The 25,202-nt window shown below is 39.8% G+C and overlaps 1 protein-coding gene across 18 annotated transcripts in view; it reads right to left on the bottom strand.

The window, feature by feature from the left end:
- The window catches only part of UNC80 (unc-80 homolog, NALCN channel complex subunit), a 247,007-nt gene that overhangs the window by 185,799 nt on the left and 36,006 nt on the right, over positions 1-25,202 (bottom strand). For 10 of the 18 annotated variants that reach the window (XM_067026776.1, XM_067026777.1, XM_067026787.1 and 7 more), the window contains exons 8-15: positions 18,588-18,849; positions 17,483-17,617; positions 14,626-14,842; positions 13,486-13,650; positions 12,275-12,543; positions 10,580-10,948; positions 4,827-4,973; positions 532-679 (exon numbers count right to left, since the gene is read on the bottom strand). In XM_067026776.1, the coding sequence (XP_066882877.1) occupies positions 532-679; positions 4,827-4,973; positions 10,580-10,948; positions 12,275-12,543; positions 13,486-13,650; positions 14,626-14,842; positions 17,483-17,617; positions 18,588-18,849 (1,712 nt within the window). The remainder of the gene's footprint in view (positions 1-531; positions 680-4,826; positions 4,974-10,579; positions 10,949-12,274; positions 12,544-13,485; positions 13,651-14,625; positions 14,843-17,482; positions 17,618-18,587; positions 18,850-25,202) is intronic. The other 8 variants (XM_067026779.1, XM_059053748.2, XM_067026780.1 and 5 more) reach the window with 2 other exon arrangements.

Here is a 25,202-nt window from a genome sequence, read left to right as displayed (position 1 = left end):
AGTTTTCCTAAAGCCATGAAGCTATAGTTTATGAGCCTATCTATAGATCCCTTTGTCCTGTGTATACCAAAATTATGTTACTACTATGTTTATTGTAGTCTTTTTTTCCTTTCCTATTTTATTTTGTGAAAAAAATCACCAAGCACTATGCCTGCCTCATTTCATATTTGTTGAACTAGTGAATATATTCCTTTGTTCCTTGATCCTTGCCTCAGCAGTCATACAACAGAAATTCACATGAGAGAGAGGAGTGCCATGAGTAGAGTGTAAGGATCGAGGGACTACAGGAGAGGATGCCACGGCTTTACCAAATTCCCATTTGCTGAGCTAAGTTGTCCTCAGAAAGCCTCCAAAATGTGTCAGAGATGATGTACAAGCTTCTCGTGTTTATATTTTATCACACACACGATGCACACACAAACAGATATCTTTTCCTCTCCATTCTATCCCTAGAAATTCAGGGTATCTCTGAAGCGCTACCTGCTTCACCTCCCAGCGAGTTCTCCTAGAAGTTGGTGCAGCTTTACTTACTGTCAGTGATCGGCTCCATACAAAATCCTAGCAAAGCATGCAAGAAGTCCACTACGTTATTGAGAGAGTCCTTGTCCACATAGTCCCTCATGGTTTGTCGGAACTGCATCTTATCTAGCTTGTATAACTTAGTGAGGCACTTCTGGGCCTGCAAGGAAGGAAGAAAAGTGAAGAAGTCACAGGTACCAGCTTAAACTAGGGATACCAGTGGTCTGCAACAGAAGCCCTCAAAAGGCAAAAATTTCCATCCATCCCTGCTGGCTGGTGCCCACCAACCCTGCCAGCCCCTCTCATCTGAGAATGCAGTGGGCAGAGACCGGCTGAGCAGTACTCGGTAGATGACTTTGAGAAGGGCTGCTCCTCAGGAAAAACCCCAAACTAAGGGCTAATGCTGTCCCAGAAAGAGCTCAGTAGTTTTGCCAAGATCAAGATTTTAAGATCTCAATGAAAAAACTTAAAGTGTAAAATTTAGGTAGGGGATAGGATTGGTCATCGAGGTTTAGAAAACCTCAAAGGGTTTGTGCCATGGGAAGGAGCAGACCACTCCCATGCTCAGCTGTCTTGAATTTAAGTAGATTTAATGGATGGTGTGAGGGGCTGTAGGAAGTGCTTGTCCAGAATCCTCTTATATGGTCAGGAGGGAAGGATCTTTGAAACATGAAAGAGGCATAAAATAAAGGCACGTCTAGCTTGTTCATTTTTGTGTCTGTTTCTGAATGTGGAAGTTTGATATTTAAATAGAAGTTGGTCTTCAGGATATGAAAAGCAACTGACCATTCACTAGGCCCTGCTACTCAAAAATATATTTCTTATGATCCAGCAAATAATTTTGCCATCTAGCAAAGAAAAAGGAAGTAATCCCCACCATCAGAACAAATAAAATCACATTCATTGGTTGGAGAAGGCCACAGACAGAATGCGCTAATACTATCTGAGACCCTTAGAGGGCTCCCTAACCCTCTCTTACTATTGAGAGAAAAATCACATTTGTGCAGCGCTTTGCTGTTTAAAATGTGTTTCTTGCTTGTAAGTGCATAACGACATTTGACTTTCACACCTTCTCTGTGATTTGAAGAGTTTCCCTATATTACAGTGGAAGAAACTGAGACTCAAAGAAGTCAAGGACTTTGCCCAAGTTGATACACCAAGTTTTACCGCAGAGCCAAAATTAGAAGCCAGGGTCTTACCTCCTCATAGTGGTTATTTCTCCTATGATATAATAGTCACATGAATAGTTTAGATAGTGATTGTTGCGGAAAATGTATCTAGATAACACCTACTTTGAAAAAAGATTTAAGATGACCAATAAAAGAGATTAGTTGATATCTTGTGGAGAACAAGATCATCATAAAAAAGAAAGTCCTTAACAATGGAATGAAATGGGAAAATGATAAGAGAGAACTCTAGGTTGAGGGGAAAAAGCTAAAGATCAAGATGGGAGGGGACTTCCCTGGTGGCACAGTGGTTAAGAATCCGCTTGCCAATGCAGGGGACACGGGTTCAAGCCCTGGTCTGGGAAGATCTCACATACCGTGGAGCAACTAAGCCCGTGCGCCACAACTACTGAGCCTGCACTCTTGAGCCTGCGAGCCACAACTACTGAGCCTGCATGCCACAACTACTGAAGCCCACGTGCTTGGAGTCCGTGCTCTGCAACAAGAGAAGCCACCGCAATGAGAAGCCTGCGCACCACAACGAAGAGTAGCCCCTGCTCACCGCAACTAGAGAAAGCCCACGGGCAGCAACGAAGACCCAATGCAGACAAAAATAAATAAAATAAATTAAAAAAAAAAAAAAAACGGGAGGGGTGGCTTGGTGAGGACAACCTTAAAGGAGGATAGAGAAATTTGGACAATCAGACAGAAGCAAGGAAGCTAGATCCCTGAGAAAGCAGTCCCTGAGAATTGGGACTTATTGATGGGCCTTAATGGTGGCTCAGAAGAAAATTTAAGTTACATGACCATTTTGACAAATCAAGGCCCAGAGAAAGATTCTTGGAAAACTCGAGAGGAAAAAGGAAGTTTATAAAAGGTTGAAACTTGTAATTAGCCATAGGCATCCTGGTGTGACCTTGTTATAGTCTCTCCATCTGTATCACAAAGTCAGGTGGACTGATTTTTTTTTTTCCATTTTTCCTTTACTCGGTCATAGAAGATTGGGAAATTAGGTGTTAACCAGAAGTTACTGGTTGCTAGCTCTAAAGCAAGCTTCTTTTCTTATAAAATAAATGATTCTTGCTATAAAATGAAGCCTATAAAGTACTTCTTGCTTCTCTGTAAAATACACCAAAAAAGGCATTGTTTCAAATCTGCTCTCTAGAGGCTAATAGGACGTCTGAATGAGTTCAATCAGAAGTTCAAGCAAGAATCAGAATATCAAACCATAAGTATTTTGATTCTGAATGAATATTTTAAACTTCTCCAAGAGATATAAAGAGTGAATTTCCCTTTCAATAATTTGGGACTAGAAGCTAATGATTAGACTATTCCAGGAAACACGCTCGAATTGCTAGGCACTTTGATGAACATCATTGCAGTACTCATCTGTTTATTAAAAAATAAAAGTATAGAGGACCTGATCTGGTAGAGGTAAGAAATACCTTTAATATATTAAAAGTTAAGTAACTTCTGACAATCCAATGCCAGAGAGATCTGGAAATATCTAGCTTCTTGAATTAGACATTCCCAGGGAAAATTGCTCAAATTTCTCTCTCGGACAACATGTTTACTAAGCATGGACAAGTAAGTATAATCCCTATAGTGAGTACTGAACTGGGCTACTAGAGAGCGGAGGTATTGCCACGTAAATCAACAAAGTTGAGAAGGCAGGTAGAAAACTGGACATCCTGCCAGGAACTATTCAGTACTCTTGAGAAAAGAACACATGGTGATTAAGCAGGAACAACAGCCTCTCAAGTGGTCTCTGATCCAACTAGCCCTACCTTCTCCAATTCTAGAAAGACAGGTTCTGATGACAGAACGAGTTTATACCTCCAACTACAGCATGACACTTCCTTTTATATTTTGATGTTTGATTTCATAGAATTAGTCTTCTGCATGAGGAGTGATGTGGTTTTAGCCTTGAAGGCATTTATTCAGACTGTGATAGAATAAAAATCAAAGATCAAAAATCACATACACATGTGCAGATGTGGGGGCAATGTCAGCTTTCTACTGCCTTATTACTTATTATTTTGATTTCTTAAAATTTGGGGCCTCAAAATCTAGATCTTGGTCAAAGTTTTCAAGTTTCAGAATTTAGAAGTTAATTACTATGAATAAAACTCCCACATGCAAATAATTAATATAATATAACACAATAGAATATAAACGAAAGAGAATGATATACAGATGGATAGATAGGTAGATGATAGATTAGCAAAGTAACCCAGCATGCTAAGGCTGTGTGAACATTTCACGACAAAACCTAACACCAAGGAAAAATGGGCTGGCATTAGACTTTGACATGATCCCAAAACTCTGCTAAGATATGCCAAAAGGTTTCCTGGTCTCAAATTTGCATCGACCCCTTATTTTTAAGGGAATATTTTCTTATTATTTCAGTTCAAAAGTATGTATGGGGGCAACGGTTGCAGTTTGGACTTGTTGTGGAGGTGGGTTATTGCTCAAGTCTTAAGTGTAGTCATCAGTGGAGGCAAATGAAAATGAGCTGGAATTACATTTCCATGTTCCATTACAGAATTATGCTTTGCAAGCCTGAGCACAGAGTTTCAAGTTTCACACAGTTCAAAGGGATATGACCTCAGATATTTAGTAGTCAAGGTTCATTCTCAAACAAAGCAGCCAGAAAATGACTGGCTACTTTTGTAGTCCTATTTTGTCCCAATAAGGGCCATTTCCCATATCTAAGAACAACAAACCAAGTCCGAAACTTTGATCCCTTTTTCTAACATAACATATGCTTCCATAGTACCCAGGTAGGTGATTAAAAAGTTATTTGCCACGGACTATCAGAAGCTTGCTACATGTACTCATCTTTGCAATGTTCCTTCAAACTCTAATTCACATGTTCCAATTATACACTCTTTTACCAGTTGGGAGTTGGCCTGCCCAGGCAGGAGGCAGAAGTGGTTTTCCCAATTAAACTTTCCTAAGCCTGGGTTTTAGATGTCTTGAGATATCTTGTGGGAATCCTCCCACCTTAAGACAGAATTAATTACCCTTACAAAACACAGTATTCTTCAGGGAACACTGACCCTCATTGCCAAAGGACTCATTCCTAATTTGGAGGGAGGGAAGAGGAAGAGCAAATGGAATCTACTTTAGTTCTCTTACATTCTCCCGGAATACCTGGTGTCTCAGACGATCCCCGGAGAGCCCTCGGTGTCCTTCTCCGCAACCATAGGCACATCCCAGAGACTTCACTATTTTGATGAGCATGGTTAGAGCAAGCCTATGGTTGCTTACAGGCGTACTTTCATCCTAGCACCCATGAACGAGAAAGAAAGAAGATTCGGTTCATTTAGCCACTAGGATTCTTTTGGTGTTAAGACTCTATTCGATTATTAAACCAAGTTTATATGTTTTGCAGCAAGCCCCTGCAATATGGGAAGTAGAATTGTCAAGGGCTTAACAGGCAAGCTAACTTTTCAAAACTCTAGAACGGACTTACGAGAAATAAAATGTTTATGCATTTTGAACACCCTCTAGTGCTACAGGACATGAATGCAGACCTCTTTATCAGAAGCCATGCTTTCACATCCTCGTTAGACTATCAGAATAACTGTCTAGAGAGAGAGACAGTGTGGACTATCAGTGATGAAGGCAAGTAGCTTTTTCCAGAAGGTATCCTCAGCAGCAGGCTTCTGTTAATATCACCAAGCAAGGATTATTGCTAAATTTCTGGAACTGATCAAAGTCTGAAACTATGAAATCATGTGGCAATTTCTGACATTTTCAAAGGATTTTTCTAATTTTATACCTTAGCTATATTGTAATATTCATGCACAAGCAAAGAGAGAATATATTTAACAATTCGTAAATATTCAGCATGGTTCTTTGTTTGAGGCTAAATCGGAAGCCCTCCTGAGGTGAATTGTGAGAAGTGTCATCATCCTCTCTCTTGACTCATTTAATCCTTGCTCTTAGTGAAGAACATAGCTTCCAGAAAAATGAACTCCCTTGAATTATTTCCAAAGAAGCATAAGGAAGCTGTTGCTAAGGAATGATGTAGATCCCAGCGTGGGAGTGCCATTACCTTCAGGAAGCTCCAACATTCCTCAGTCCTTCTAGCTACTTTCTGCTGTCAGCACAGCCACTGGCGGACCTGAGAGTCCAGCTCTCGTTCCTTAACTGCATATGACATTAGGTAAATGAACTAATCTCTCTCTGCTTTAGTTTTCTCACCTGTGAATCGAGGATCCTAATAACTTCCCTTCCTACTTCCTCAGCTTACTGTGCCAGACAAATGAAATAATGGATAAGAACTGCTCTGTAAATTGTGAAGGCCTTTTCCATCTTCATATGCTCAGGTTGATACATAAACTTTGGGGCCACCCGCATAGAAAGCATACTCAAATGCAGGGAGGGTGTAAAAGGGATGGGGGTTATCTAGACATCATGTGCTGTTCATTATGTGATGGGGTAGGCTCTCTGCTCCCCTAATGTTATATAGTTGGTCCTTTTTTTCTAACCAAATGCTCATGTAGTGGATGTGGTGCTGGACTCCGGATGCACCCTTCAGAACTGAACATTCATTCTCTGAGCTGCTGGGAGTATTGATGGATGGTAGCTCTCAAGTGAGTCCCTCTCCAGGCATTGCCCTTAGCTAAAGAGACCTGCCTTGACCCAGGTTATGCTCTCCTCCTGGAAGCAGTCTGCCTCCAATGGCTGGTCAAGAGCATAAAGAGTGTGTGTGGGGAGGTGTGTGTGAAATAAAGTGGGCTCCCTTACTTCACCTGGGGATTACTTTGAAGAGCCATCCCATCTCTGGAGCTCCCTGTGTGATGGGCTGAAGTCTCTGTTACAACTACACTGCAATTCAACTTCTCTCTCTGCCCCATCCTGCTTCCTTTACACCCCACAGACGTTGATCCTGAGCAGACACCCCAGGAAACCTCCTGTGCACATATCTCCTTGTCTGAGTCTGTTTCTTGCGAACTCTACAGCTCAGATGCTTGTAAATGGAAGACTCAAACACACATACATACAAACATACACACACAGAGATACATACATTTATTTATTTATACATGCATACATACATACATATCAAATTCAAAACTGTTTTAAATTCAAATCTAAGCTCCATAACCTTTGGCAAGCTACTTAACCACTCTGTGCCCTACAAAATAGGAACCATAAAAATAGGTATTTCACAGAGTTTGTGAGGCAAAACATGGAAGGCATGTAATAATAGCAAAACCAGTGTTAATTATTATTTCTAGGTGTGGGGCACTGCTAGCCATTGGGGGCAACATTGTGCAAATTAGAAAAGGCACTTCTCTGGGTGGATGAATTAGAAAAAGGTGAATCCTCTCAGTAGATGCAGCCCTTGGGTAAACAGCTTGGTGAGCAGAGCTCAGACTGGATTTCAGTCCTGTCTGGACTCCTTAGCCGAGAGCCCTTGTGGAGTACACAGCCTGCACAGCCAAAGGTCCCCCTGGGTAAGGGCTGATTTGGAAGATTGACTTACATATATTTAAAAACTATTGATATCATATATTCCTTTAAAGCAAATTCCTAGCTCCAAAAGCTTTTTGCAAATATCTATTTGTATTTCTTTGGACCTTCAGATGTCCTTGGGATTTGGGCTCCTCTAGTAGAAGACATTCAGAAAGTTGTATCCAACTACAGGCAGAAATCAGGACAGATATTAAATAACATTTCAAGCTCTCAGTACCAGTTAGTGGCAAACACAGAAATAGAAATTAGATCTTCCTTTCTGAATTAATCAATTCCCACATGCTCCTGGCATTACTAGGTTGCAAAATTAGATAAACCTCCTGATTCCACTGAAAATAACAGATGGGATAGAGGCAGAACAGACCTGTGTGACTCCCAAGTACAATGCATCTGACCTACTGTCAGGTATGATTTTATAAATTCTCTGTATTACAAAGAATATTATTTTGTAGAACTAACTACAAAACATTTGTATCTTTGGTGGCTGTTCTGGAGAACACATTATCTGACTTTGTAAAATCCCATCCTGATCAAGTGATAGTTTTGGTTAAAGTAGCATTTATATTATCAAATTTCTAGTATGATATCTAGATTTTAAATAGGCAAGAGATTTGCAGGTCTTTAATAAGAAACTAGATGAAAACACTACTTGAGGGACTTCCCTGCTAGCACAGTGGATAAGACTCCATGCTCCCAATGCAAGGGGCTTGGGTTCGATCCCTGGTTGGGAAACTAGATCCCACATGCATGCCACAACTAAGAGTTTGTATGCTGCAACTAAGGAGGCCTGGGAGCTGCAACTAAGGAGCATGCCTGCCACAACTAAGACCTGGTGCAACCAAATAAATAAATATTTTTTTTACTTTTTTTTTTTTTTTTTTTTTTTCGGTACGCGGGCCTCTCACCACTGTGGCCTCTCCCGTTGCGGAGCACAGGCTCTGGATGCGCAGGCTCAGCGGCCATGGCTCACGGAGCCAGCCGCTCCGCGGCATGTGGGATCTTCCCGGACCGGGGCACGAACTCGTGTCCCCTGCATCGGCAGGCGGAATCTCAACCACTGCGCCACCAGGGAAGCCCCAAATAAATAAATATTAAAAAACAAAACCAAAAACAATCCCCACTACTTGGGTGAAATTTTTGAACTAAAAACAAAAACAAAACAGAAACAAAATTCTAATAATGAACTTCAGAGATCCTCATAAACATAACAAAGCCCTCGTCAATTTAGGGAATATATAAGCTTTACTGATAAGAGCTTATCAAAATTTCGCAACTTTAATTTTTTTCTTTCTATTTTCCCCTGAATATTATGATGTAATGACATAGCACTGTTCTCTCTGAGTGGCCACCGAAATTGACAGGTAAAAAAGTTGAAAATTTAAGAATCTCACTGTTTGCTGTGTTTATAAATTTGGTCCTTATAACTTGTATTTGTTTGCTAATTCCTACATAACTGTTGATTGAATAACTCCTTAGATCTTAGGATTCAATATCAAATCCCTTGTGATCTATATCACCATTTAGATAATTTTCATCTGCAGTGAGATCTGAGGATCCTTGGATTGTCCTCAGTGATGTTTGGGAATGTAAGAAGTTAGGGACCTTAAGTACCAGAAGATTCTATTAGAATTGGAAAACATATACATGATTGAGGCAGGAGAAGAAATCCTAAAGAAAAGCTTAGGTTCAGGAACCTAAGAATATTGGGGCAGGAATAATTAGATCAGAGTCCACAAATATTGGGAAAAATGAGAGTAGACAATCAGGGAAGAAACAGAGATGATTAAATGCACATTAAACATGCATTGGGGGCTTCCCTGGTGGCACAGTGGTTGAGAGTCCACTTGCCGATGCAGAGGACACAGGCTCGTGCCCAGGTCTGGGAGGATCCCACATGCTGCAGAGCGGCTGGGCCTGTGAGCCATGGTCACTGAGCCTGCGCGTCCGGAGCCTGGGAGAGGCCACAACAGTGAGAGGCCTGCGTACCGCAAAAAAAATAATAATAAAAATAAATAAATAAAAATAAACATGCATCGGGTAGGACTGGAAAGAGATGGAGAAAAAAATATAACAGAAGAAAGAGCACTGGAGCACTTATTCAGATGTAAAACCTGATAGTCTACAAGAAAATAACAGTTTATATTCTAGATAATATGTAGGTGGTAGAACTCTGTACAGTGAAATCTTATACTTCTAAACACTTGGCCTGATGTGTCACCTGTTAGAGATTCAAATCTCTTGTTGATTTCAATTCCTTAATAGCATTTTCCAACTAAAACCCCAAATTGAAATCAGCATAAATTATATGAGTTTAAGCTGCAGTAGTTCTTATTTAAAATTCAAATTAAAAGAGAAAACTAACTACTGACGTTAAGCGCTGAGATCATAAATCAGGTGTTGTCAAGTCAAAGGGAATTAAATTCAGGAACAATCAGGAATAAGAAAGCTAAAGACACCTGGAAGTGACACACTGAGACATAAGAGAACCAAGGCTAGTCTTCCCAACCAACACCAACAAACCAACTAACTAAACAAACATTTTCCCTTTCTTTCCCTCTACCTGTGATTGAAGTAGGCTACCTAAACATGTGTTCCTTAAATCAAGAGAAAGAACTTTATTTAAATTTTATCAGGAAAATTATACTGCTTATTATGGACTAAATGTTTGCGCCTCCCCCAAATTCATATGTTGAAGCCCTAACCCGCCAGGGTGATGTCATTTGGAGATGTGGCCTTTGGGAAGTAAATTTTAGGGTTAAATGAGGTCATGAGAGTGGAGTCCTGGTACAATAGGATTAGTGCCCTTATAAGAAGAGACACTGGAGAACTTGCTCTCTCTTTCTCTGCGTGCACATGGAAAAAAGATGTCATGGGAGCACATAGCAAAATGGCAGCCACCTACAAGCCAAGAGAAGATGCTTTAGAATGAAATCTACCTTGCTGGCACCTTGATCTTGGACTTCTCAGCATCCAGAACTGTGAGAAATAAATTTCTGTCGTTTAAGTCAACCAATCTATTGTATTTTGTTTTGGCAGCCTGAGAAGACTAGAATGCCACTCCATTAGGTCAGACCCTGAAAGTTTTGAGAAAGAGACTGCTGTTGGCAGACTGAGAATTATGGCAATGTAGTGTATCTAAGATATTCTCTTGCAGAATTAACATGACCAGGGAATTAGTTCTAACACTGCTTGGATGGCAACGGCTTTTGAATGTAGGATACAATTTCACATAACTGTTTTTTACTAATGCCTGCTGAGAACCTAATGAAGAGATTTCTAGACTCACCACTTTCTTGCTCTAGTGACTAGCTGCTATCCTGAGTCAACAAATTGCTGGCAAGCAAGAATTGGAGAGAAATCAGGAACAACATTTCAAGAGGACACAAAAGGTGGTTCAGTCATACCTTCTCTTGGTTCTTATCGTTCTTCTCATAGGGGCCTCCTCCTCCTCCTCCACCTCCACCTCCATCACCTCCTCCACCTCCTCCATTACCACCTCTTCCTTCTTCTCCTCCTCCATCTCCAGCTCCACTAACTGAAGGGCCCCCAAATCCACAGGTGGAACTTCCAGACACTCCTTTGAACTGGAACGTTCCCTCACTTGGTCTTTTTTCCACAGTCACATTTTCCTTGTTTTCACTCTTCTTTCTGTTCTTTTCTACACAGGGCACCACACCAAGTTGAAGCAAGCATTCCACAATGTTCAGTGCCACATCACAGATGCGAGAACTGACGTCATGGTTAAGGACAAGATAAACAGCCTTCAGAACCACCTGGGGGAAGACAAAAGTAAACTGAGAGTGATTAAGTTACTTGAATTACCTCTTCCTAAATAGATTTGGTTATTCCATTTAATACATTTCCTTTAGGCTGTTCTATGCACTTAAGCATAAATAATTTAGGTAATTTTCAGATGATCTTATTAAGCTGCATTGTGACCTTGTGTATGTGCTTAATATAGAGTACAAATCACCCAAGGAATTAAAAATGTATAAGTGTGTTATCTCACTTAAGGACTCTAAGACCTGCCATAATATAGACAGTTAATGGAGATAACGAAACATAATGAATTAATGGGAGAGTAATTATCTGTCCAAATGGAAACTTGTTCAACTGATTTTTAAAATCAAAGTGTTTTAATTCCCTGCCAATAATGCTGTCTACTAACAATGGGTGAAGAGAAATGGTTTCCTTACACACATAATAGAGGAAAATTTGCACGTTCGCAATTGCATCATTATCTACATTCAATTTTAAAAGCAAAATATTTGCATGTTTAAATTATGTCCTTTTATTGATTTTAATATTTTAAATTATTTGCTGAGCCAGGTTCCCTAATGTGAAATAAAATATTGTGTGACATATATTTGTAAAATATAACCCTTTCATTTGCTAATAACCGTAATCAAGACAGGCATTCTTGAGAATGCAGGTTTAAATGTTTTAATGGACTTCTATTCATTTTCTCCTGATATATGGGTGGTTTATAGTCATGCTGCTTATATAACAAAAGGAAACAAACAGAATTTTTTACTTCCATTTTAGGAAAGAAAGACAGCGCGCATGCACACACACACACACACACACACACACACATTTACTACGTGTATTCAGGATTCACTAATGTTTTTAGATTATAAAAATATTCTGAGATCAGATCAAATCTAATGTAATGCTTAAGAAAAAAAAGAAAATGTGCCTCTAAGATGGGTGATACACCTGTGAAATTTTTTTTTTAAAGGGTAGCTTTTTCAGGGACTTCCCTGGTGGCACAGTGGTTAAGACTCCACACTCCCAATGCAGGGGGCTGGGGTTCGATCCCTAGTCAGGGAACTAGATCCCACGTGTATGCCAAAACTAAGGAGGCCATGTGCCTCAACTAAGGAGCTGGCGAGCCGCAATTAAGGAGCCTGCCTGCCGCAACTAAGACCCAGCACAACCAAATAAATAAATAAATATATATTTTTTAAGGGTAGCTTTTTCATTTAAAGGCTCAACATTTCTAAGAATTTATATGCACATTTTATCCAACATTGTAAAAACTGGGCCAAAGATGCAATATCTTTCAAGCTTCAGTAAGAAAAATTCTTGCTCCTTACAGAAAGATCAAGCATGCCATTCTTGTGGACAAAGTTATTGGTCCCATCAATATGTTCTGTGTCTTCCAAGTAGCTGTAGTTTATGCAGGAGTCTGTGAGGCTTCGAGGCAGGTTTGCACATGCCAGGGGTTCATGTTGCATCTCAGGTATAGGCACCTGGTTGCAGAGCTTCCTCATATGCTCACTGAAAAAGTCTGCATAGCCTACATTGAATGACGCCAATGTGGTATTGAAGGTTGCAACTGTGATAGTGGAGATCTGCGATCGCACTAAACAAAGGAAAGCAAAGACTTAGTTTTCCCCACATTAACCTACGACATCATGTTAGACAGTTATAATACTATTTAAATCATGACCACGATCACAGCATTAGCAGATATTTGACTAATAGTCTCAAAGCTATTCTCAACTCCCATGATGTTAAGTCATGTAATATCTGATAAACAATGAAGGCTATAGAAAATGTGAATTCTTAACTGGCTTCCTTGAGACCCAGGCTAGAATTTTTTTGTCTAACAGGTGCATTTTACTCACTGTTAGATGACAGACCCTATTGGTATAGTTAAACTAGTTTGGTTGAAGTATTCCCCACAAGTAAATAGCTGTTAAAATATTTGGTTTTATCTAGTATATTTAGGTAACAGCAAACAAGAAAATATTCTTTTTCTCCTTTGCTTAAGAATAATGGAACATAAATGTGTGGTGGTAACTAATAGATGTCATCAAATACTTGAAGTACAGTCCAGGGAAAAGAGGGACTACATTTATGCTCATAGGTTAAGAACACAGAATGAGAAACCCGCATCTCGGATCCCGTCCAGAGACACACATTTGCTCCACATAAAGCACAAAATAGCAGCTGTCTGGAAAGGGAATAGGTGGCCTTGGAAGGCAGGGACTTTCCTCCCACAGAAAGTGGAGAAGCCCTTCAGAGGGACATCATAGAGGCCCTCAAGTTTCTCCAAGCCCTGTAGGTCTATGCTCCTTTGAAAACAACCATGAATGGCTTGCCCTTGCTTTCCCTGAGAGGCATGGGGTTCATAGTGTGCTATCCAATAGCTCTTGCTACTAAGGAAATTTTAAGAACGGCTCACAAGTAAATTATCAAGCAATATAATACACGAGTGCAATTTTTCAAAAAGCACACAGAGCCAGATTACAATGAAAACAGAACATGGAGTAAAAACAGGAACCGGAACCTGGACGCCCACCTGCAGCGGCCGCCTCCAACCCACCTTCCTTGACGGTGTTTTCCCCATGGCTGTTGGAGTGGTCTGGCAGGTCGCTCACCAGCGTGTGATGAGAGTGGGAGTGCCTGCCACTCAGGCTCTCCATCTCAGTGGCCGCGTCCGAGCTGCCCCGCCGGGTAAATTTCCCTGAGATGGACAAGAGCACCACAAGAGGGTTTGAAAATCTGAAAGATTCTCTGCCAAGATTTTGTCTGTCCAAAGGACAGCGGTGATAGTGAAGGGATATTAGGCGGCAGTATGTGAGGCTCAGCCAACGAGCTTGCCTTGGGAACATTCAGGGTCCAGATGATTGATGACACTGCCTGTGATAAGGTCAGCCCCAATCTAAGCCAAATGTCAGAAACCATCTGTTAGGCCCCCGCTAGCTGTCAGCTCTTGCTTTTAAGCTGGCCTTCTTAATATGACATCCTGAAAGGAAAAAAAAAAAAAAAGCTCCTTTTCCTTTTCGTTACATCTTCCTTTTTTAATATCTGAGTTAAAGGGAAGTCTGTCTTTGGATTCACAATGAAAGTGAAGGCACAGAACCCTCTAAGGTCATGTGTCCACATCAAGGATGATCTAATACAGAGAACAAACTTGCGGTTGCCAAGGTGGAGGGGGGTGGGGTAGAGGAGAGAAGGAACGGGAACTGGGGATGAGCAGAGGCAAACTATTATATATAAGACGGATAAGCAACATCCTACTGTACAGCACAGGGAACTATAGTCAATATCCTGTGACAAATCATAGTGGAAAAGAATATGAAAAAGAATATATATATATATATATATATATCTGAGTCACTTTGCTGTACAGAAGAAATTAACACAATATTGTATGTTAACTATACTTCAATGAAATAAAATCATTGAACTATAGAATGATCTAAGAAATAAGGCTATGACCTGTCTAATTATACAGGATTGCTGCATAATTCAATTATCTGCATTTCTTTGGCTATGAAGACGCAGCATTATTTTGGTCCTGGGGAGCCTGTGTTTGGGCCCAAATTCCTTGACTAAACTGTTCAAGAAAGATCCCGATTTCCCTGGGAGCCCTAGATCCAGATTTCTAAACAGGTCACTGAAGCTCTGCCCTACTTTGGAAGGTCCTTGTGGTCACCTAAAATGGTGGTTTGCCAGCCTCCTTTTTCCATGCCTCGCCTGTCTTCTCCAAGCCCGGAGAAGCTTCCGAAGGAGAATGCGCTGCAGGTGGGGGACACATCCAGGTGGTCCTCGTGCAGCAGGAACGGCACTCCCATTCTCCGAGGCCGTCTCTTCCCCGCGTGGTGGAATGGGATGGAACCTTTTCTCTCTCTGTCTTCTTTGCGGCTCTTGAACTACAGAAATGAGAGATGAAGGGTCAGGCACAGGGCAAAGGCAAGGTTACAGTTTGTTTCCCAAAAGGCTCCATGATCTGGGGTAAAATACAGGAAATGTTTCAGGAAAAGGAGACCTGGAAAGTCACTGAATGTCATCCAATAGAGATGGAAGAAATTTCTACAATGTATCAAAAGAGTGAAAGAAACTAAGGAAAAGATAATGTATTTCCTGAGGGCTTTTTTGCTCCCTTGGGTTTGAGGAATGCTTCTCAAAGTGTAGTTCCTAGACCAGCAGCACCAGTGCCTGGGAAACTGTCAGAAATGCAAAATTTCAGGTTCAACCCCAGACATACTGGATCAGAAACCCAAAACGGGAAGCCGGCAATGTGTTTTAATAAGCCCTGTAGGTGATTCTGATGCTTGGTAAAACTTGAGAAATCCTCTGTTAGAGTATAGGATCCCTGAGTCATCACTTGGATCAGTCAGTCTTTTTCTGTTCCATTTCTCCAGACTGAGATACATTGTTTCAGCCACACAACTTCAAATGTGTGCCTCTGTCCATAAGGAGAGGCAACGCTATTACTCCTACCAGTCAAATAAGTTCAAGGTCCAGTATAACTAAGAGTTTAGAATTGCTTGAAAATCTTTTAAAATATATTGATGGGGGCTTCCCTGGTGGCACAGTGGTTGAGAATCTGCCGGCCGATGCAGGGGACGCGGGTTCGTGCCCCGGTCCGGGAAGATCCCACAGGCCGCGGAGCGGCTGGGCCCGTGAACCATGGCCGCTGAGCCTGTGCATCCAGAGCCTGTGCTCCGCAACGGGAGAGGCCACAATAGTGAGAGGCCTGCGTACCACAGGAAAAAAAAAAAAAAGTAAAATATATTGATGTCTGGGCCTAACCTTCAGCAATTGTGACTTAATAGGTCTGGGGTCAGGCCTGGGCACTTGAATTTTTTTTAAGTTCTGCAGAGATTCTCATGTGCAACCAGTATGGAAAAGCTCTCTTGCCCCCACTGAATGACATTTTTAGAAAAACTACAGCCATTGCTTATTACTGCATCATCAATGCAGGCAGAGGACTACTTGTATGGCAACACTCTGAGTTCATAGATAGGTTGTTAATTCCGTGTTATTCATTGACATAAACCAGTCATTTTGCAAAAGAGAAAAATAAGCCATCACACATATATTATTCTACACATATTATTTTCTATTTGATTAGCTCCATTCACTTATAAAATAGAGAGGTGAAGTATGGATTCATAAGAGCATGAATTATTTAGTTAGAAGACCTAGTTTTGAGTTTGGACTCAACCTTTCAAAAACTACATAAAATTTTTAAGACTCAATCTCATTTCATTTCTTTTTTTTTTTTTTTTTTGAGAATAATAATTAACATTTATTGAGTACTTGCTAAGTACCAGGCACAATAAAGACTTTACATGCATTATCTCAATCCTCATAAGCTTCTGAGGTAAGTATATTATGTACCCATTTATAGATGAAGAAACCAATATCATTTTGCCAATATCACATGGGTAGAAAGTGGTAGGCCTGGAATTTGAACCCCAGTCAACTGACTCCCAAGTCAGCTTATTTGCACAAAGACTCCACCTTTAATTTCCCACCTTTATGGTTCTAGCTTCTTCTGGACGTTCAATAAATATTTGTTGAATGGAAACCTACACTGTCATTCACAACAAGAAGTGATGGTCGTAAACCTAGGAGTCAGTTATAAGGATTTACTACTTTATCAACAAAACTTGGTTTGTCCGTTGCCTTTAAAACAGATGACTTCAAGAATAAATGTTCCGTGATGATCCCATCGCTTTAAGAACTGCAGTAAGACTCAGTTTCTTAGGTGTAAATTGTGGAGAATAAAAATCTCACTGGAGGATTTCCCTGGTGGTACAGTGGTTAAGCATCCGCCTGCCAATGCAGGGGACACGGGTGCGAGCCCTGGTCCAGGAAGATACCACATGCCGCGGAGCAACTAAGCCCGTGCGCCACAACTACTGAGCCTGCGCTCTAGAGCCCGTGAGCCACAACTACTGAGCCTGTGTGCCACAACTACTGAAGCCCATGCACCTAGAGCCCGTGCTCTGCCACAAGAGAAGCCACTGCGATGAGAAGCCTGAGCACTGCAACAACGAGTAGCCCCCGCTCGCCACAACTACAGAAAGCCCGCGCGCAGCAATGAAGACCCAACGCAGCCTTAAATAAATAAATAAATAAATAATTAATAAATTTTTAAAAAACAAAACGGGCCTTAGAAAAAGAAATCTCATTGGATTAAATGAGAATTATTTATATAAAGTGCTAGGTAAAATGAGAATGAGCCATACAAATGTAAGTTACCATTACTGCTACTACACCCATGTCCATAACCACACTACTAAAAGCACTTTACACACATCATCAGGATTGAGTTCTGTAACAACCCCACATAACATGTAGAATGGGAAATACTCATGCACAAGGAGGGAATTGCCCTAGGTCATGCTGCCCGCCAGTGCTATAATTGGGAGTGGATCTCTGTTCTCAAGTCCCTTCCCCTTGCCACCCAACTCTGCAACATGATGAGAAGCACCTCATGCCCCACTGTGTATTTTTTTTTTTATTACCAAAATGCAAAGAACATAAATGGTTCTACTCACCTTCTTAAAAATGTTCATGCCAAGGTCTGAAGAAAGATCCGGGACTGCAGACCTACGTAGGTTGGTCAATGAAACTTTGGAAAAAGCCTCAGAGCTGAGAGATTTTTCCTCTTCATTACACTTCATGGTGAGATCCTTAATAGACAATAAAGGTAGATTAATGATCAAGGACTTAGAGATATATTTCATATTAATTGTAACTTCTGTTTGGAGTTTCAACAGTGAGACTACAAAGCTCCAGATTTAGGAAAGCTAAGAAAATAAGGAGGGGACAGGTATCTCTTTTTCTCTATTAAAAAGAAAAAAGTGTTTTTACATTTAATGATTCACCAGAGGAGATATTCACTTTGGGCAGAATCATCTATTACTAAAACAGAGCATATTTCCTTTTCATTTTGATATTGCTCCTGTTTATTTTCAGAATATGCAGACATCTTTTAGACACAGCCACATCACATTTCAGTAAGCCCAAACAACTGGAACGCACAGTGAATCGTACTTTTCTCTACATAGTCAATATGTGGTATTGATGAAAAAGATGAAAAGAACAAGTATTCAAGCTGGTATTAGGACTTTCATTAATCAAAAAGTGATTTTCAGGGGGATGTCATCAGTGCACATTCAGTTTATTCCTCCAAATATCTATAATAAATAGCAAGACTCTATATCAAAAATGATATTGCTAATGATGCATTGAGGCACTGGAAAATGTTGAGCTATGCAAAAGGAGGTTACATCACGTTCAGTAAAATGCTAGTGTCATGCATTTTATAATATCATTAATTGACACTTATATGTGAAAACTCTCAATTAACTAGCATTTTGATTAGCCAGAGGATCCATTTTCCATTATTCTGGATCAACAGAGGCTTATCTAGATAACTGTGTGTAAGAGGGATTTAGATAGCACCTCTTTGAATTGTCAGTTGTATGCTAAAGAACAGCAAAAGGGTCCAGCAGTAAAAGATGGAAAATAGCATCAGAGTAACCCACCAATCCAACAGTCAGCACTGGGATAAATAAGAGTTGGATGCACAGAAGAGAAAAAGAATCTGTTATGGCTGAAGTTGTTGGTTCAAATGATAATGGACCAAGTTTCTCTTACTTGGGTTTTGTGTGTGTTCACTAGTGAGGGAGCTGCCGCCACCATGGAGCTACTTCTGGGTCTGGGCAGGAGAGGAATATCTGGCTCTGTGGGCTTTTCTGGCTTCTCTTCCAACATGTGTCTCAGCCTTTGTAGATAGTACATCAGAGACCACTGAGTGCCCTCCTCAGACCAATGGGGCTGGAGTAGGCAGCGAAGAACAGCAATGTCAAAGTAGGTGGCATAGCGGGACCTTTGGCATGGAGGAATCACGAGAGAGACCCTGTTCCCAATGGCAGAAAGAACATGATTATCCTGGCAGTCATACATTCCAAGGGGAGGCACAATGTAGCTTATAGCTCTGCTTTTCTCATTTGGTCATTTATTCATTCACTTATCTCTTGTCTGGTTTACTCTACTGTCCTCCTAACTGGTCTCACTCATTTTGCTTTTGCTAGATACTACCTAGAAGTAGAGACATTTGAGAGAGTTTTGAAGGATAGGTAGCAATTACACAGACAAAGCTGAGGATGGGTCAGAAGACTGGATCAACATTTCAATCAGAGGGAACAATGCCTACGAAGGCGTGGATTTTTTTTTTAAATCATGAGTTTTAAGTCGGTGGTGGAGAATCATGCAGTTGGTATATTTGGCGAGTAATTTGGGTGGTGGACCCTGATGAGAGTCTATAAAAACAGATGAGGTTCAGATCATGATGTTTCTTTTATGCTAAGCTATCATGTTGACTTAAACCTTGATAGAAATGGGCATAATATTTGTGTACTTCATTGGGATATTTTAATTTCAGTTTGATAATATTATGTAAAGGAGCCAAGGAAACTGCAAAGTACTAAACACACAGAAGTTATAGTCTGAGGAAAATGAAATCATTTTGAAAATTCTAAAGTCATATATCCATATAAGACAGCAAAACTAATTTTTAAAAAATCTCAGAATTCTGGAATTCTATTATTCAGTTTAAACACACAATATATTCATTATTTAATGTTCAACTTAATTGCACTACAAATTAGTTTTAAGCAATTACTCAGCATCTCAGGTATCTTAGGGGATATGAAGGTAAGTAAGTTCAACTTCCTCACCTTGAGAAAAGTATGGTCTGGTGAGAATGATAGACAATACACGACAAATTATAAACTTAGAACTTCTGGAATCCAAAGATGGAATCTTAAATCTAAAATCTGAAATTAACCCCCAGCATAATTTCTTCATGAATTAAATGATACAAAAGAGAAAATTTTATACCCTGCTATCAACTAGCAAATGGTGCCACCCACACATGAAGAGTTTCAGAAAAAAAATATATATATATATGTATAACTGATTCACTTTGTTGTAAAGCAGAAACTAACACATCATTGTAAAGCAATTATACTCCAATAAAGATGTTAAAAAAGTTGATAAGAAAAAAAAAATGCAGCCACTGAGAGTGAGAAGGAGAGGTTCTCCTTAATTTACTAGGCACATATTTTTTGAATTGGAGGTTATGTCTCATTACTGGTTCAAGAAATTAATTCAAAAGGATATGACTATTATTAAAATGTTAACTAGAATAAAAACTATCAAAATGCAACAAAGGATTTATATGGTTGGTGATACTTCTGTTTCACTTTACATACTTACCGTGAGTCAGGAATAAAATATATTTCTTACTGTGGGTGCAGTAAAAAGTTCAGATATACAAACCCCAACCAGGTCTGGTGCCCTGTGAATCATTTTCATAGCCTTTCTACGCCTCTACCAAAGCACGTGATGCCCTTTCTCCTCTCTACTCTCATTAGCATTGCCTGGCATGTAGAGGATGGTTATGACCGTCGATGCTTTCCTGTAGTCTAATATTCTTGAATATTTTAATGGAAGTACCAAACTAAGTATAAGTTACAATTCAACCACATAAGTTGCTACGATACTAATTATTTAACCGAGTGGGCAGTCAACTGATTGTAGAAAGCGTTTCTTCATATAAGTTCCTATGTATGGAATGTTAAGAGTTTATCCCTCTTACAGGGAGCTAGAATACGCTTTGGACATCAACAGCATGGCAACTTTTAATCCATCAGGAAGTCCCATAGATTCTCCTTCCAACCAATTTCATCAGCTCCACAGACCCCAACATGTCCCATTAGGCTTTACTGCAATTACTTCTTCCTAGTATCATTGCTTCTTCTCGTTTCTCCACTCCTCTGCTCAAACCCCTCCAAAAGATTTTTAAATAAAAATCTTAAAATAAAATGCAAGCTGTTTACAGTGGCCAACATGGCCTGCATAATCTGGCTGTGTCTATCACTCTAACCTCATTATCATGCTTGCACTGGTGTGTCAGTTACTTATTTTTCCCTCTTAACTCCAAATTCATCTTTTTTGCTTGCTCTGTGAAAATGGATTCGGGTCCTTTTAATATTTTTCTGTTGACAGCTGACACAATGTTAAGCGTTGTCAGTAGAGGGAATGGAAGAGGTATTGCAAGAGGAAAGAATTTTGCTTCCTGGTTCTGATGGACTTGCTTGGCACATCCCTGCACTGTGTGCCGCTTCTCCAGTACCAGGCTCCCGTCGCGTCTGTGCATGTCCAGTGCTGAGCTCCTGCAGTGCACACAGCTTCCCCAGTGTGCAGCGTCTGCAGCCTGGGTGTTTTTTTCTAGCACCGGGCTCCTGCCGCACTCACAGCTCTTCCTGTGCCCAGCTCCTACCATGATCAGTGGCCAGCAGCACCCAGTGGCCAACAGCTCCCCGGCACATCCCGTTTCAGGAAGTTCTGTAGCAAAGTGTCTCTACTAAGAGGCCCCCCCATAAACAGCTTTCCCTAGCACCCTAGAGAGTGGATTTCTGACAAGTTCCAGAGGGCAGATTTCCAGCAAGTTCCCCTGATACAGCACCACGCTGACTGCTCTGCCATTCAGTGAGGTGTGACTCTGTCCTCTCCAACAAGGTCTGGATCTCAGTCCTGGAGGGGCTTCTTCCTTAGGTGTTGTGTCTGAGCTTCAAAGTTGGTGACTTCTCCATTATATCTGCTATTTCTATATGCTTTAGAATTCTCTTTAGCTGGTCTCTCATTACCCCAATAGCCCAATCCTCTGTTATACTTAATAATTCACTAGATTAAACTTGCCCTGTTCAAATTACTGTGTGGTTTCTCCTTCCTGATTGGACCCATCTGGATACATCTGGTAGCTGTGCTCCACTCACACTGACCTTCTTACTACCCCTGAATACATCAAGCTTTTGCCTGCTTCAGAGCTTTCTCTATGTGGAAGTTTCTATCCTTATGACCTAAGCTTTATCTGGGTTCTGTTCCAACATCATCTTTTCAGAGAGGTCTTTCTTAACCATTATGGGAAATGGCTTCACTCTCCCACTATTCATCTCTTCATCTTGTTCTAATTTTCTTCATAGCACAGGGCATGACTTGAAATTATATTCTATTTTGTTTACATGCTTATTGCCTGTCTTCATTTATTTGAATAAACTGATAAACTTCAGAAATGGATTCAAAACAAAGATGGTGAAATCAATGTCTTTTGTACATAAAATAAACATTTTGAAAATGTAAATAAGAAAGGCCTCTTCAGGATTTCCCTGGTGGCACAGTGGTTAAGAATCTGCCTGAAAATTCAGGGGAAGCGGGTTTGATCCCTGGTTCGGGAAGATCCCACATGCCACGGAGCAACTAAGCCTATACGCCACAACTACTGAGCCTGCATGCCACAACTACTGAAGCTTGCACGCTCTAGGGACCACGTGCCACAACTACTGAGCCCACATGCTGCAACTACTCAAGCCTGTGCACCTAGAGCCCGTGTTCCGCAACAAGAGAAGCCACTGCAATGAGAAGCCCACGTATATAACTTATTAATACATTTAAATTTAAATAATATTTGACCTAACAAACTGAAGATAAACATCCATCCACTCCAAAAAGTAAGGGAAAGAAAGATCAATTTAACATCAATTGGTATCAGTTTAGGTAGGGAATATCTAACACTCAACATAAGATTTGATCATTGTCCTATATTATGGTTTACAAACCACTGAAAAAAAATAATCAGTATCAGGATATATTAGGAAAGATTGCACAGGCACTAAACAAGTTAGCCTAGAACATCAACCCACAAACTAAAAGAGAATGGTAATACAAGAAGTTGGCGACACTTGGAAACCACTTTAGACAGTACTATAGAACATTTTAAAAAATCTTAATAAACAAAAAGACAAACTATAATCATTGGAATAAATACTCAATTCTATAAAGATTTCCACTCTTTATAGGTGGAATCCATAAGTTTGACGTAATTATCTTTTGTGTTCTGTACCCAGTTTCAGTGTGTGGAGGTAGGAAGGGAGTGTTTCCCACATCACCAACAATTCTCTGGACACCGACTGGATGTCCTACAATATAACTCAATTCTGACACCTCCTACCTGGAGATAATGTCAGCTTCTACAGTTTAAGGGTTCAGTGCTACAAGACTGCTCCCACTCCACTTCAGACACCAGTCACAAGTCCAGGTTGTTACCAGTGCTTCTGACCTACTAGCTATAGATGGAGGTTCCCACAACCCCTGCCCCAGGACTTCAGCTTCCAGCTACAAGTCCAGGTTGTTACCTGTACTTCTGAATGACTGGCTACAAATCAGATGTTCCCATGGTCCCCTCCTTGGGTTTAATTAATTCACTAGAGAGGCTAACAGCATTCAGGAAACTCATGTACTCACTAGATTATCAGATTATAAAAGGATATAACTCAAGAACAGCCAGACAGAAGAGATGCATAAAGCAAGGTATGGGGAAAGGGCACGGAGCTTTCATGCCTTCTCTAGGCTCGTCACTGTCCCAGCACTTCCATGTGTTCACCAGCCTGGAAGCTCTCTGAACCCTCTCTTTGGGGTTTTTATGGAGGCTTCATTACATAGGCACGATTGATTAAATCACTGGCCATTGGCAACTAATTCAACCTCCAGTCTGTCTCCCCTTTAGGGAGGTCAGGGGTGAGGCTAAACTTTCCAACCCTCTAATCATGTGATTAGTTCTCCTGGCAGCCAGCCCTTAACCTTAGACGCTGTCCAAAATTCACCTCATTAACATAACAAAAGACACATTTGCTCCTCTCATCACTTAGGAAACTCTAAGGGTTGTAGGATCTTTGTACCGGAAACAAGGACAAAGACCAAATAGCATATATTCCTTTTTATAAATCACAATATCACAAATTCTAACCAAAATTCTAAAGGGATTTATCTTTTATAAATCAATAAGACTGTTCTGAAATTTAACTGGATGGATGAAAAAAAGTTTGGGAGTAATCAAGAAAGGTTTAACAGGAAGTATAAAGAGTATAAATTGCCAGATATTAACCTGTGTTTTACAACAATAATATTTAGCCAAGAGTTTAAACAAAAGTTCAGTGGTATAAAATATGGAGCTACAAAAGATTCAAATATTTACAAGAATTTAATATATAAAAAGGGTCATGAATCAAATTAGTTCAAAGAATATATTAGTCAATAATATTGGCATAATTGACTTACTCCTCAGAAAAATATTTAATTTAACCTTTCTTAATTAGCATATTTTATCACCAAATAAAATCAAGATAGATTAAGATTTAAATGCAAAAATATAAAACTATAATAATACTAGAAAATATTTAGGCTATTTTTTTTTGTAATCTTGCAGTGGAGAAGGACTTTATAAGAATGTAATTGCCCCAAACTTAAAACAACACAAATGTATATCAACAGGTGAGTGGATAAGCAAACTGTGGTATATCCATTGGACAGAATATTACTCAGCAATAAAAAGAAGAGAACTATTAATATATTCAATAATTACACTGAGTAAAAAGAGTATGTTTTCACTAATATGAAATTCTGGAAAACTGCAAACTAATCTATAGTGACAGAAAGCAGATCAGTGGTTGCCTATGAATGAGGAAAGAGTGGGGTACAGAAGGGGAAAAATTACAAAAGGCACAAAGAAACCTTAAAGGGTGAGGGGTATTTTCATTATCTTGATTTTGGTGATGTTTTCACAAGTGTATATAACAATATATAATAAGGCAGAGTTGAAACATTGGGATTTTATTTAATTCTGACTTTCAATAGATAAATATCCATGTTACACTTTTAATGGTAGCCATATAATAGAAAATTTCCTTCCAATAGAAGAAAAAAGGAGATTAAAGAAAACTCAATCAGTTAACAGGCAGAGCAGAAGAGAAAAAAGAAACATAAAAAGAGTATATAAAAAGCACAAAATAAAATAAAATGGAAAATATAAATCCAAAATGGCAGTTATCAAAATAAATACTGAATACATTCATGGGATAGAAGACAAGAATGTTCACACTGGATTTAAAAAACAAGGTTCAGTCACATGCTAATTACAAAAGAAAATCCTAAAAGTTGAGGGCACAGAAATTTAGGAAGGGAGAGAATGGGTATAGATATGCAAATATAACTAAAAGGAAGTTGGTATAGCAATAATAAAAAATAAACTTTGAGGTAAAAGTATCATTAGATATAAAGACTGTCACCATAACGTTAAAAGAAAAACTTAGGAAGCTATGCTAATTCTAAACATGTATTGTACATACCTAACAAGAATGTTACCAAATGCTT

The sequence above is a fragment of the Kogia breviceps genome, chromosome 2, assembly GCF_026419965.1.
Source record: "Kogia breviceps isolate mKogBre1 chromosome 2, mKogBre1 haplotype 1, whole genome shotgun sequence".
Lineage (NCBI taxonomy): Eukaryota > Metazoa > Chordata > Mammalia > Artiodactyla > Physeteridae > Kogia > Kogia breviceps.
Note: the sequence above shows the minus strand (reverse complement) of the source record. Positions and strands in the feature narration are given on the sequence as shown.